The 13,813-nt window shown below is 45.4% G+C and overlaps 1 protein-coding gene across 1 annotated transcript in view; it reads right to left on the reverse strand.

Moving 5' to 3' along the window:
• Nucleotides 1-13,813, reverse strand: part of IGF1R (insulin like growth factor 1 receptor) — a 665,430-nt gene that overhangs the window by 49,037 nt on the left and 602,580 nt on the right. The window contains exons 16-17 of the mRNA XM_030189730.1: nucleotides 3,176-3,405; nucleotides 1,543-1,653 (exon numbers count right to left, since the gene is read on the reverse strand). Coding sequence (XP_030045590.1) covers nucleotides 1,543-1,653; nucleotides 3,176-3,405 — 341 coding nt within the window. The remainder of the gene's footprint in view (nucleotides 1-1,542; nucleotides 1,654-3,175; nucleotides 3,406-13,813) is intronic.

Genomic DNA, 13,813 nt, shown 5'->3' on the forward strand with positions numbered 1-13,813 from the left:
TTGGTGGCAGTATACACGAGCTCATCACTGGTTTATGAAGCTGCAGGGTTTATCCACCAGGGGCGTAGCCAGACCTCGGCGGGATGGGGGGCCAGAGCCCGAGGTGGGAGGGTACTGTTTAGCCGCCTCCCCCCCCCCCCCCCCCCGCTGCATCAGGTACCTTGTTTGCTGGCAGGGGGTCGCCAATTCCCGCCAGCCGAAGAGTCGTCTTCAGCATCGGTCAAGTCCGGCGCCTTCGTTGTGGGATCATCTGTTTCTGACGCCTTACGTCCTGCACAGGGCTACATGCACGGTGCAGGACGTAAGGCGTCAGAAACAGATGATCCCACAACGAAGGTGCCGGAGTCGACCGGTGCTGAAGAAGACTCTTCAGCTGGCGGGAATTGGGGACCCCTGCCAGCAAACAAGGTACCTGATGTGGCGGGGGGGGGGGGGGGGGGGGGGTCAAATGTAGAGGGGGCCAGGGCGTAATCCGTGGGGGCCCATGCCCCCTGTGGCCCCACATAGCTATGCTCCTGTAATCCACATGGACACATCAGAGGTGAGCAAGTGTCATGGAGGTGGGTACACTGAGCTAGCAACACCAGGTGCAGTTAAGCTTGTACAAGTGGGTTTATCAGTCAGCTGGTTCACCAAGGACACACACTGGGGTAAGGACACATACAGCAAGAGGAAGGCAGGAAATAGGTAGCAATGGAAGCTATAAATGCTCAGATCCCCTGCAAACAGGGCTTAATTTCTGGAGGAACAGCCTTGAAAACGGTTCCACCACTTCTTTTCAAAATCCAGAGGCAGACGAGCAGCCAGACCTCACGGTGGGAGGGGGCCAGAGCCAGAGGTGGGGGGGGCACATTTTTGTCTGCTGCCCCCCTCCCCCCCTGCTGATCCTCACCCACGGCTGCAGCGAACACCTTAGCTGGTGGGGGTCCCCAACGCCTGCCAGCTGAAGCCTTGTCCAGTGCCTGTCTCTGGCCCTGCTCTGTCCTCCCCTCATGTCCTGCACGCTCCTTTTAGTGAAATTGAGTGTGCTCAGTTTCACTAAAAGCAGCGTAACGGACATGAGGGGAAGACAGAGCAGGGCAGGCAATGTGGCGGCGCTGGAGACTGACGCTGGACAAGACTTCAGCCAAAACCAGTAGCACAGAAGAAATTTAAGGGGTCCAGGCCCCAGTGGCCCCATGTAGCTACGCCACTGCTCTAGGCAGTGGCAGGGAGGAGGAGAAGAGGGGATGAGGATGGAGGAAATACAAAGAACAGGCACTCTATTCCCCAATCCAACCCCCTCTCTTCCTGTTCTCTTGGCCCTGGCCAGTCCACACCCTAGCTCCTCAGTTCCACTTGCTTTTATTAAAAAATTAAGCCCTGCTTGTATATTTATATCTAAGTGCAACCAGGAGAGCTCTTCACATATGAGAACAGTATGGGAGTGTTAGATGAAGGCTCATGGGACTGGGCTATGCAGAACTTGGGGTACTCTCCAGGTTTTTACAGACAAATCCTTTTAAGAGAAACCAATTTTCCCCAATTTACTTCTCTGCTGACCTCGTTATCAGGCCGAAGAGATCGAAGGTAACTTTTGAGGTCTCCTCGAGTCATTAGTTCCATTATAACTAGTGTCGGTTGACCTTGGGACACAACTCCAAGTAAACGTACCTAGAAGAGACAAAAAGAGAATTAACAGAAATGCTTAAACAGCAAGAACATACATTAAAAGTTAAACTAACGGGCAAGAGCCAGTGCCTTAAATCTGGAAGCTGGCCCCAATTCAAGGTAAATGTTGAGAGAAACTATGGCTGTGAAAACACAGGAGAGTGGCTGGAGAAAGGGAGAGCGAGTGCATCAAAACCATAAAACAAATTTTCATTTTTGTTCCTAATTTTAGCTGGTGTCCGAGTTTTCTAAATGTTTTCCCTCCTATGGATAATGACATTTCTTTCATGAAAGGGTCAAATGTTGCAAATTCTTACTGAAACAATAAACTAAAGGTGTATTTTTGCAACAATGTTACATCAATGGAATGCTTCTAATGAACTTCCCTGTTACTAAGCCGCGGTAGGCTCTACGCGCATGCAGTGCGTGCCAAAATGAGACCACCGCCAGGGTCAGCGCACCCTCCTGGCAGCAATTTCAGATTTGGTGCACGCCAATAATGCACGGATGAATTATTTATTTCCTCCTAGGCACGCCAGTTCTGGCAGTAATTGGCACTTGGCGCCAGGGGCGTAGCTAGGTGGGGCCACGGGGGCATGGGCCCCCATAGATTTAGCACTGGCCCCCCTGCTTTCACACCCCCCTGCCGCCGGCCCCTCCCCCGCAGTCAGGTACCTTTGCTGGCGAAGGTCCACAACCTCCGCCAGCCGAAGTCCCCTTCAGCGCAGGACGTCAGGACTTACAGAAACAGAATCCAGATCAGCGAATGTGCCGGACTCGGAGACTGGCGCTGAAGGGGACTTCGGCTGGTGGGGGTTGGGGACCCCTGCCAGCAAAGGTACCTGGCGGTGGCGGGGAAAGTTGGCAGCGGCAGGGGGGGGGGGGCGAAAGGGACGAGGGAGGGGTGCCGCCACTGGGCGGGGTGGGTGTCAAAACTGGTCGGGGGGGGGGGGGGGGCTAAAATGTGCCCCCCACCTCGGGCTCTGGACCCCCTCCCGCCAAGTCTGGCTACGCCCCTGCTTGGCGCGTGCCAAATGGTCACCACGTGTGTAGCGCATGAGCCTTTACTGCTGGGTCAATGGGTGGTGTTAATAGCTCAGGACGGTTTTGGGCACGCACTAATTTCATTTTTACCGCAGGCCCTTTCCCTGTCACATTAAAAAAAAAAAAAAGCCATTTTTTTGTAGATGTGGTAAAAACTGGCCCAGCGTGCGCCCAATACATGCGCCTACGCTACTGCAGGCCACTTTTTGCCACAGCTTAGTAAAAGGAACCCTTGGCCTACTAAAAACAAACAAACAAACAAACAAACAAACAAATAAATAAATAAATATATATATATATATATATATATATATATATATATATATATATATATATATATATATATATACACACACATACATATTTTTATCAAATAAGTTGCAGGGGCAGAACTCCTATTGGTGCACTTTTCACATTCCTTAAAATAAATACACAGTGCAACACATATTTTTGTCATACATACACAAACATCTCTACATACCACATGATGACAATTAAACTCCTTCATCACAGAGGCTTCGTTCAGAAACTCAATCCTCTCCCGCATGCTTGCCGACTCGTTAACCGTTTTGATGGCCACTCTGGTTTCAGGCTCGTCTTTCACCACACCCTTGGCAATGCCCTCGTACACCATGCCGAAGGAGCCCTGACCCAACTCGTGAGACATGGTGATTTTCTCCCGAGGCACTTCCCACTCATCCGGCACATACACTGCAAAACAGGTGCACAGAAACCAGGCAGGCAAATGAGATGTTTCATTCATGCTGACATGCCCTTACAGGAGACCATCAATTAATCTCTACTATCCTACAGAGAGGGCCGGCTTAAAGTACGAGCTGGGTGAGGCAGTAGCTGAGGGCGCTGAACCACATGGATGCCAAAAAGCCTGGCTCACCCTTCGTATCAGTGAGAGCAAGTTCCTTTGCTTTCACAAGAGTTGGTTCAGTGTGCCAAAAAACCCCTTGAGCCGGCTCTGCCTACAGAAGGGAAATAAGCAGAACAATGCAATGAAAATGACACTGCCCTGTCAACACTGCTTTTTACCTCACCCCCACCATCGGTCTCCTGACCCCTAAACGTGCCGTGGTTCAAGTGAAAAATGTTTCTAGAAAGCACTGGATTCTTTGCATATTTTCTGGAACTTTGTATTGACTGAACACAGTAAACATTCAGGGGAAATTTTATTTATTTTTATTACATTTGTACCCAGCGCTTTCCCACTCATAGCAGGCTCAATGCGGCTTACATGGGGCAATGGAGGGTTAAGTGACTTGCCCAGAGTCACAAGGAGTTGCCTGTGCCTGAAGTGGGAATCGAACTCAGTTCCTCAGGACCAAAGTCCACCACCCTAACCACTAGGCCACTGCAAAATGATAAATCGTAATGCTGATTTAGTGTGTTAAAAATGTAGTTTCTCTGTCAGGATACCTGTGTGCTTTCCAGACCACCCAAGTCCCTCTTCTTCAGATGTTTCAGGGCCTAAATGGCGTGAAGTTGTTTAGACTGCAGTCTGCCAGACTCCTTTTTCAGTCGCATATTTTTACTCAGTAGAGGCTTACTACTTCCCCCATCCTAAGCAGTTCGGTCCTGGTTACCCGTCTCTTGAACATTCAGCTCCTGCTACATTCCTAAGAATTGGAGGGTCCAGCTTAATGTGCTTAGCCAGGTCCTTTACAACCCACCACACCACATTTCCAAAGACAGCACATTAGTTCACGTACAGTCCTCTTAAGTGCAGGAATTCGGGATCGAAGTTCAACCTGCACATAACCAATGCGACCCTTCTCGGTTACCACACGTAAAAGTAATGGAAGCGATGCTGAAGGAAAGGATAGTGAATTTCCTGGAAGAAAATGAGTTGCAAGATCCGAGACAACATGGTTTTACCAAGGGGAAATCGTGCCAAACGAATCTAATTGAATTCTTTGATTGGGTGACCGGAGAATTGAACCGTGGACGTGCTATAGACGTAATCTACTTAGATTTCAGCAAGGCTTTTGACACGGTTCCCCACAGGAGGCTCTTAAATAAACTGGATGGGCTGAAGATAGGACCCAAAGTGGTGAACTGGATTAGGAACTGGTTGACGGACAGGCGCCAGAGGGTGGTGGTGAATGGAATTCGCTCGGAGGGAAAGGTGAGTAGTGGAGTGCCTCAGGGATCGGTGCTGGGGCCGATTCTGTTCAATATATTTGTGAGTGACATTGCCGAAGGGTTAGAAGGTAAAGTTTGCCTATTTGCGGATGATACTAAGATTTGTAACACAGTGGACACCCCGGAGGGAGTGGAAAACATGAAAAAGGATCTGAAAAAGCTAGAAGAATGGTCTAAGGTTTGGCAATTAAAATTCAATGCGAAGAAATGCAAAAGTGATGCACTTAGGGAGTAGAAATCCAAGAGAGGCGTATGTGTTAGGCGGTGAGAGTCTGCTAGGTACAGATGGGGAGAGGGATCTTGGGGTGATAGTATCTGAGGATCTGAAGGCGATGAAACAGTGTGACAAGGCAGTGGCCGTAGCTAGAAGGTTACTAGGCTGTATAGAGAGAGGTGTGATCAGCAGAAGAAAAGAGGTGTTGATGCCCCTGTACAAGTCGTTGGTGAGGCCCCACCTAGAGTATTGTGTTCAGTTTTGGAGGCCGTATCTTGCTAAGGATGTAAAAAGAATTGAAGCGGTGCAAAGAAAAGCTACGAGGATGGTATGGGATTTGCGTTACAAGACGTATGAGGAGAGACTTGCGGACCTGAACATGTATACCCTGGAGGAAAGGAGGAACAGGGGTGATATGATACAGACGTTCAAATATTTGAAAGGTATTAATCCGCAAACGAACCTTTTCCGGAGATGGGAAGGCGGTAGAACGAGAGGGCATGAAATGAGATTGAAGGGGGGCAGACTCAAGAAGAATGTCAGGAAGTATTTTTTCACGGAGAGGGTGGTGGATGCTTGGAATGCCCTCCCGCGGGAGGTGGTGGAGATGAAAACGGTAACGGAATTCAAACATGCGTGGGATAAACATAAAGAAATCCTGTGCAGAAGAAAGGGATCCTCAGGAGCTTAGCCTAGAATGGGTGGCAGAGCTGGTGGTTGGGAGGCGGGGCTAGTGTGGGCAGACTTATACGGTCTGTGCCGGGGCTGGTGGTTGGGCGGCGGGGATAGTGCTGGGCAGACTTATACGGTCTGTGCCAGAGCCGGTGGTGGGTGGCAGGGATAGTGCTGGGCAGACTTATACGGTCTGTGCCAGAGCTGGTGGTTGGTAGGCGGGGTTGGTGGTTGGGAGGCGGGGATAGGGCTGGCCAGACTTATACTGTCTGTGCACTGAAGAGGACAGTACAAATAAAAAAGTAGCACATATGAATTTATCTTCTTGGGCAGACTGGATGGACCGTGCAGGTCTTTTTCTGCCGTCATCTACTATGTTACTATGTAAATACACAGCCAGTGTAGTGCAATTTATTTATTAATAGGACAATAACCAATTTTGCAAAAACGTCAATTAAGACTGATCACGTGTGATAGTCTAGTAGTCAGTGTAGACACACTTATTTATTAACAGGACAGCAACGGCAGTGGTACACCAATGAAAAGACACTGGCTGATCTGGGCAGTTGAACACAAAATGGAATGACAGTCAAGTGCTTCATGTACAATTTCTCATTCATAATAGATTTTCTAAATGTCAAACATCCATAGCTATCCCAGCATGTTTACGATACTGTATTGTAAAATTGGATTCTTACAACAAATTACTTTCTTATGCATTATTCTTTGTTACGTATCCTATACTGTTTACTGTAAGCCACATTGAACTCAAAACTTGTTTGGGATAATGTGGGATATAAATGTCACAAATAAATAAAATAAAATAAATAAAAAGAGCCAGTGAAAAGCTGGCATCTAAGAGGAGCATAAGTTTACAGCTGGTCTGCTTAAGCAAACTGACTGCTCATTAGAATTTATGGTAGAAAAATGAGACCAACGCTGTGTAGTGCAGATAAACAGAGTATGCACTTATCCAGCAAGAAAACAGCAAGGCAAACGATCTGCAAACTCCAAGATGGAAGGACAAAAAAGCAGATCAATCAAAAAATATATAGTTTATTAAATGACAACAAAATAAACAAATCAGCTGATTTGTTTATTTGGTTGTCATTTAATAAACTATATATTTTTGATCTGCTTTTTTGTCCTTGCACTTATCCAGCATGCACATATGTGGAGTGGACTGTACTGCCTTACTCAGTACTGCTCTTAGGAGGAACACAGTGAGCTCAGATACATAATTGCTAATAGTGAGGATTTTAACTTATAGAAGTAACAAAAAGCTTGCTGAAGCGACTTCTTGGGGGACAGTTCTTGCATAGTATTTCACATGACAATTTTCGTTAAGTTCATCTGTCTCGCAGTGTTGCATTTAAAAAGTTACAGCGTGAGATCATGTGGCGCTATCAGCTACAGCAGACGTGATTAGCTCAGCTTGTGGGCCCCTTGCCTAAAATGTATTTATTGCATTTGTATCCCACATTTTCCCACCTATTTGCAGGCTCAATGTGGCTTACATAGTTTTGTAATGACATTGTCATTCCAGGATATCAGATACAATTAGTAGTGTAAAGGATTGAGTAGCGGAGGAAAGAGGTAAAGTGTTAGGCGGGTAAGTATGGAAGGTAGGTTGGTGAGGTAGTTTAGTACGGCTGTGGGTTCTCTTTGTAGGCCTTGTCAAAGAGAAATGTTTTCAGAGATTTGCGAAAGTTAGTTATTTCGTCAGTAGTTTCAGGGCTGTGGGTAATGCATTCCACAACTGCGTGCTCATGTAGGAGAAGGTAGAGGCGTGCATCAGCTTGTATTTTAGTCCTTTGCAGCTGGGGAAGTGCAGATTGAGAAATTTGCGGGATGATCTTATGGCGTTTTCTGGGAAGTAAGTCCACGAGGTTTAGCATTTAGATTGGGGCGTCTGCGTGACTGATTTTGTGGACAATCGTGCAGATCTTGAACGCAATGCGTTCTTTAATTGGTAGCCAGTGAAGTTTCTCTCTTAGGGGTTTTGCACTTTCATATTTAGTTTTTCCAAAAATGAGTCTGGCGGCAGTGTTCTTGGCTGTTTGGAGTTTTTTGATAGTCTGTTCTTTGCAGCCAACGTACAGTGCGTTGCAGTAGTCCAGATGACTTATTACCATTGACTGTACCAGGGTACGGAAGATGTATCTCGGGAAAAAAGGTTTTACTCTTTTGAGTTTCCACATGGAGTGGAACATCTTTTTCGTTGTGTTCTTCACGTGGGTATCATGAGTGAGGTTTCAATCAATGGTAACTCCAAGAATTTTCAGGTTTTGTGAGACGGGAAGAGAACGGTATGGTGTGGTTATGGAGGAGAAGGTTTTTGTATTATGTTGTGAGGTGAGTAGAAGACATTGTGTTTTTTCTGTGTTGTTTTAACTGGAATGCATCCGCCCAGGAGTGCATGATTTGGAGGCTTTGGTTGATCTCGTTGGTGATTTCATTTAGATCATGTTGGAATGCGATGTAAATTGTGACATCATCTGCATATATGTAGGGGTTGAGGTTTTGATTGGCTAGAAGTTTGGCTAAAGGTATCATCATTAGGTTAAATAGGGTTGGCGAGAGGGGGGATTCTTTGGGAACTCCACATTCAGGTGTCCATGGGGGTGATAGATTATAACCACCCCAAACCAACGGAAGGATGTCAGCAGAATTGCAATGTAGAGACAACGAGAAAGTGCGACTCTAAGACAGTGGGAACAAGGAAGCTCAGATTCTACGGAGATCATGGTGGAGGTTACCACAGACGTGGACATATTGATTAAAAAAAATTCTAGTTACTAGGTAAGTTGGAAGCTATGCAAAATAAATTGGAGTCTCTTGGAAAAGATTCAGAGTTGGTACTGGAGGACACGGCCCGCAACAGCAGAAAATGAATGGTTTGATAGCGCAAGTTAACTGCAAATAACATTTGAATCCTTGAGATTTAACTTAGCCAATCCCTTTTGGTTAAATACAATGGAAAGGGTGTCCTTTTTCAGCTTTTTCATGAGGAGGAAAAAATTGAGGTTCCCAAGCCCAGAATGGGTCAACTCCCCTCTTCCACCCGACCTCGTCGAGAAAGTACCTGGAATAGAAGAACCCCTGACTTCTCCCTGGAAAAGGGACAGAGTTTGTGTTGGCTTGGAGAAAAATTGCTTCATCCCCACAAAATTTACACATTCAGCTGCAATTGTTCTTCCAGGAAGACTTCTCAGCTGGGTTCAGAAAGGAACCTTAGGCAACGTCCAGATTTGATGATACACAGCATCCAGGAACCTGTCACTATGTTCCCTCCATTTCAGAAAGATCTGAACTTGCTGGATCTGGGTTTGTAAGGCAAGAAGCAGTGTCTAGATGATTCAGTCCAAACGTTTGTAGGTTGCGTTCTCACCTTGATAGTGCCTTGCATAAATTTCACGCTGGGCCTCTTGAGTCTGGCAGGGAAGGCAACTTCTTATCAGAAGGAAACACTTCTACACTGAATTGTGCTTGTTTGTCTAGAATAGGGGTCGGACAACCATAGTCCATGAGTTGAATTTTCAAGATTTCCACAATGAATATGCATGAGGTTGACTTGAATGTGTTGCTTCCATCACAAATTCATTGGCCTGCACCATGTAGGTCAGCAACTTTCTGCAATGGGAAGAATACTTCTTTAGCCATCTTCTGTACGAAACTGGGATACAATATATCCTCATACGAGAAGTTTCTCATAGGAAGTGGAGATACACCAGATAACAGACCATCATTATGGATGGAGTCATGTGCTGGTGACTGTGGTTCTGCAAACTCTTCCGGAACAGCCTGGAAGGGTAACGCAAAAGGAAATAAAGGAAAGGGAAGGGAAAGGGAAATGGGACTTGATATACCGCCTTTCTGTGGTATTTTGCAACTACATTCAAAGTGGTTTACATATATACAGGTACTTATTTTGTACCTGGGGCAATGGAGGGTTAAGTGACTTGCCCAGAGTCACAAGGAGCTGCAGTGGGAATTGAACCCAGTTTCCCAGGAGTAAAGGCCGCTGCACTAACCACTACGCTACTCCTCCACTAGCAACATTCCATGGAGAATCTCCAATAGTAGCAACATTCCATGGAGAATCTACAAATAATTTCAACATTCCATGTAGAATCTCAAATAGGGAAATGGGACTTGATATACTGCCTTTCTGTGGTATTTTGCAACTACATTCAAAGTGGTTTACATATATACAGGTACTTATTTTGTACCTGGGGCAATGGAAGGTTAAGTGACTTGCCCAGAGTCACAAGGAGCTGCAGTGGGAATTGAACCCAGTTCCCCAGAATCAAAGTCCGTTGCACTAACCACAAGGCTACTCCTTCAGACGAGGAATGATCATTTCATGGCTTAGAATACGATAAATGCAAGAAGACAAATCACTGGATGCTGAGGACAGCACAGCACTCCTTGCTGTGCTGCAGTGCACTTAGTAGACAGAGAAGGATCCCGACAATAGACTCCTGGAATAGTCTGTAAATAACCTTTTTACAAAATCAATGGAACATTTTCCACAAAAAGGAATGTGGTGGTTCTGGCAATGGCAAGAATACTGAATGGGAAAAGTCATCAGCCACTATGACCAGTATTAGAGCTCAAAAATGCAAATTATCCTGTGTATGGGACTCCACAACAAAAAACTGCCAACTGCACAGAGTCATGCACAGGAAGGAGAATTATGACTCGGCACCTGGCAAGACTGTGCCGAGTCATCTGTAGGGCAGATACATGATCTGCATCAATCCCTTTGTCAAAAGCAGCACGGGATTTTGGTCTGTGCCAGAATAACTATGATGGATCTGTCTTGGCACTGGAGAAGCAGCACAAGAAGTGCTGTGTTGTGGAAGTGCGTACTTTGTCATGTTGCTGCTGTTCAGGCTGGCAGTCCACCATGGAGGCATTCTGCACGGACAGTGAAGACATCTTAGCTATGACAAATACCTGCTCCAAAAAGGGAAAGTGCTTCCATTCCTCCCCCCTCCCCCAAAGAAGACTCTTAAGATCATTGCATGAGAAGGGCCAACGTCCACAGAAGACTGCCTGCCAGATTAGGCAGAGTCAAGGACTGCATAGATTCAAAAGCCATTTATTCAGCCTCAATGTTAACAGAAGCAAAACAACATGGCTTCTAGGCCTCAGACATCCATCAGCAGTGAAAATGGTGAGTAGCCACATAGCTTCCGAGGGTCGCAACCTTCCACTGCCTCAGGTACAAACTTAAGCTTGCAACCTCTCTAGGGTCAGGGAAATACCTATATAGTAACTGAGGGTAACGTGCCTTGAGCTATTAATGAAAAAGGTTGAGATAAACCCAAACAATGGTCTTGGACATTTTTCTGTCTCGAAGTCAGACAGGACCTGAAGCTTAGTTTAGGCTTGTGTCATTGGCTCTGCATTGAAGCAGGTGCAGAATTTAAACAAATACTAACAAAGGTAGAGAAAGAGTTTTACACCAACAGAAACCCATCAAAACTTCTTTTTGAGATGAGACGGACACACACTAAGCAGTTTAAACAAGATAAACCAGCCATGTGCTCAGTAATTGAAATCACGTTCACTGTGCTGCTCAGAAATGTATTCCCAAACCCTGAAAGCAATCCTTTAAGGGGGGGGGGGGGGGTTCTCTAATTTCACCTTGACCCTTTCACTATTAGCTAGGGCTTGGGAACTTTTCCTGTTTCTGATTGGGAAGGGAAGGTAAGCACTATGCCAGACACTCAAGAATGGTGGGCTCCTTGGCAGTCTAATGATTTGGCAAGAGATTAAGGCTTCATTCCCAGCTCAGGTTTCAGTTCCCATGGCACTGTGGGAGCCTGGCGTCCCAATGCCTAGCCAAAAGGCAGCTTTAAGAAAGTAGCATACCAACCTGCTACCAGAGCAGACTACTGCAAAGCCTGCTCCATGATTTGGAGAGAATAAAGTCAATATAGAGAGGGTCCAAAGTACAGAACAGAGTCCAAAATACAGCAAAAAGCACCAAGAGCCTTCAGAGACGGGACACAGTTCTTTATTGATAAAAATCAATTTTCCAACATGGACCCGACACAGGCCGTGTTTCGGCGCAAAGCAACTGCCTCAAGGGTCAAGAATAAAGGCAACGTGTAATGGTGCTATTGCTCTATAGGGGGCAATACAATGGGATATAAAGATTCTTAAGGGATCAGCATGAGTCATATACTATTGCAAACAGGAATCACTGGACTAATCTGATAGCTTTCAAGTTGAAAGTTTGAACATCTGGCACTATAAATCTGGACTGGCGAGGATGTAAACAGATTCTTCCTTTCAACAAAGTCTTAATTTTTCTAATGCTGCTTTTCCACTAAGTTGGAGATTAGTTTATAATTCTCTGGAAAAGTGTGATCCAACAAGAATTGGTCAACAACTGTCTTTTTCCACTGGGTTTCTGCCTGGAACTTGCGACTTGGATTGGCCACTGTTGGAAACAGGATACCGGGCTAGATGGACCATTGGTCTGACCCAGTAAGGCTATTCTTATGTTCACTGCATAGGAAGGAAACCTTTTTTTAAACTAGTATTAAATCATGGTGACAAGTTGAGGATACGACGATTTGAGATTCTGTACAAGGAATTTTGACAGAACTGGGTCTAACATGGAAGATGCCAGATGGACGAGTCGTAGTAATTTCTTTAAGCTGTACTTGTACAACAAATTAAAGTTTATTTATTTATGACATTTATATCCCACATTGACCTGAGTACAACTCAGGTACAATGTGGTTTACATAACAATTAGAAAATCATGAACATGTTCAAAATATATTAACAAAGTAAAATACATCATGTAACGTTAGACCAGCAAAACTTGAGTTTGGAACAGATGTAATTAAATACTAAGTGATTTAAGCTTGTCCAACTCTTGTTCAAATAAAGTTAATTTGTTGACTTTTGCTTGGATGGGCAGACTAGATAGCAGATAAAGACCATACAGCCTGTCATTTTCTATTTTTCTAAGTAAAATTTGAAAGTCAAAGGTATTAGGTTGGTAGGGGAAATGGGACTTGATATACCGTCTTTCTGTGGTATTTTTGCAAATACATTCAAAGCGGTTTACATACAGGCACTTATGTAATGGAGGGTTAAGTGACTTCCCCACAGTCAAAAGGAGCTGCAGTGGGAATCGAACCCAGTTCCCCAGGATCAAAGTCCACTGCACTAACCACTAGGCTACTCCTCCACTTCTGGTACAGCTGCAGTGCACTGAAGTGGACTTCCATAGCAACCCAACTACCTACTTCAAATGCTTTCCTAACACAAATTTCAGAATACGTAAATTTAAAGCATTATTGGCTGGATTCAGCAAAAAGGAGCTCAAAATTTGGCGCCAAAAAAAGTTGATGCTGAACAGCGTTCTATAATGGCACTCTGGGATCGGCAGCTATTACAGAACAGCGTAGAACTGGGATCGCACTCAACTTTGGGCACGAGGAGTTACACAAACTGAAACCAGGTGTAAATCCTGGCGTCCAAGGTGGGGGATCAGATCCACACTATTCTATAACTTCAGTTATTTTAAGGAAACGCCCTTGACCCGCCCATGGCCATACCCCCTTTTCAGATCCACAAAGACACACTTAAATGCTATTCTAAAAACAAGTGCTTTAAGTGTGTTTTCACGCAGATCTGCCGTTTCTGCCCCATTTCGGCACTTTGCATCAGTTAGAACGCTTTCCTGCGCTGAAAATTTGGTGCATTAGTGCTGCCTAACTTTTTGCGCCATATTAGAGAGTTGCACGGGGACAGAAATCCAACCCATCCCCACTGGAATCTAACCCGTCCCCATCTGTCCCCATAGGGAATCTAACCCGTCCCTGCAAGAATTTAATGGTACATTAAAAAAAAAAATTCCCGTCTGCTCTCTGAGTTTGAGCCACAGCACTGCAGGCAAGGAAGGAAGGTAAAATTATGTATCATACCTGATAATTTTCTTTCCATTAATCATAGACTGGTGGTTTGTGTCCATCTACCAGCAGGTGGAGATAGAGAGCAATCCTTTTGCCTCTCTACATGTGGTCATGTGCTGCCGGAAACTCCTCA

The sequence above is a fragment of the Microcaecilia unicolor genome, chromosome 1, assembly GCF_901765095.1.
Source record: "Microcaecilia unicolor chromosome 1, aMicUni1.1, whole genome shotgun sequence".
Taxonomy (NCBI): Eukaryota; Metazoa; Chordata; class Amphibia; order Gymnophiona; family Siphonopidae; genus Microcaecilia; species Microcaecilia unicolor.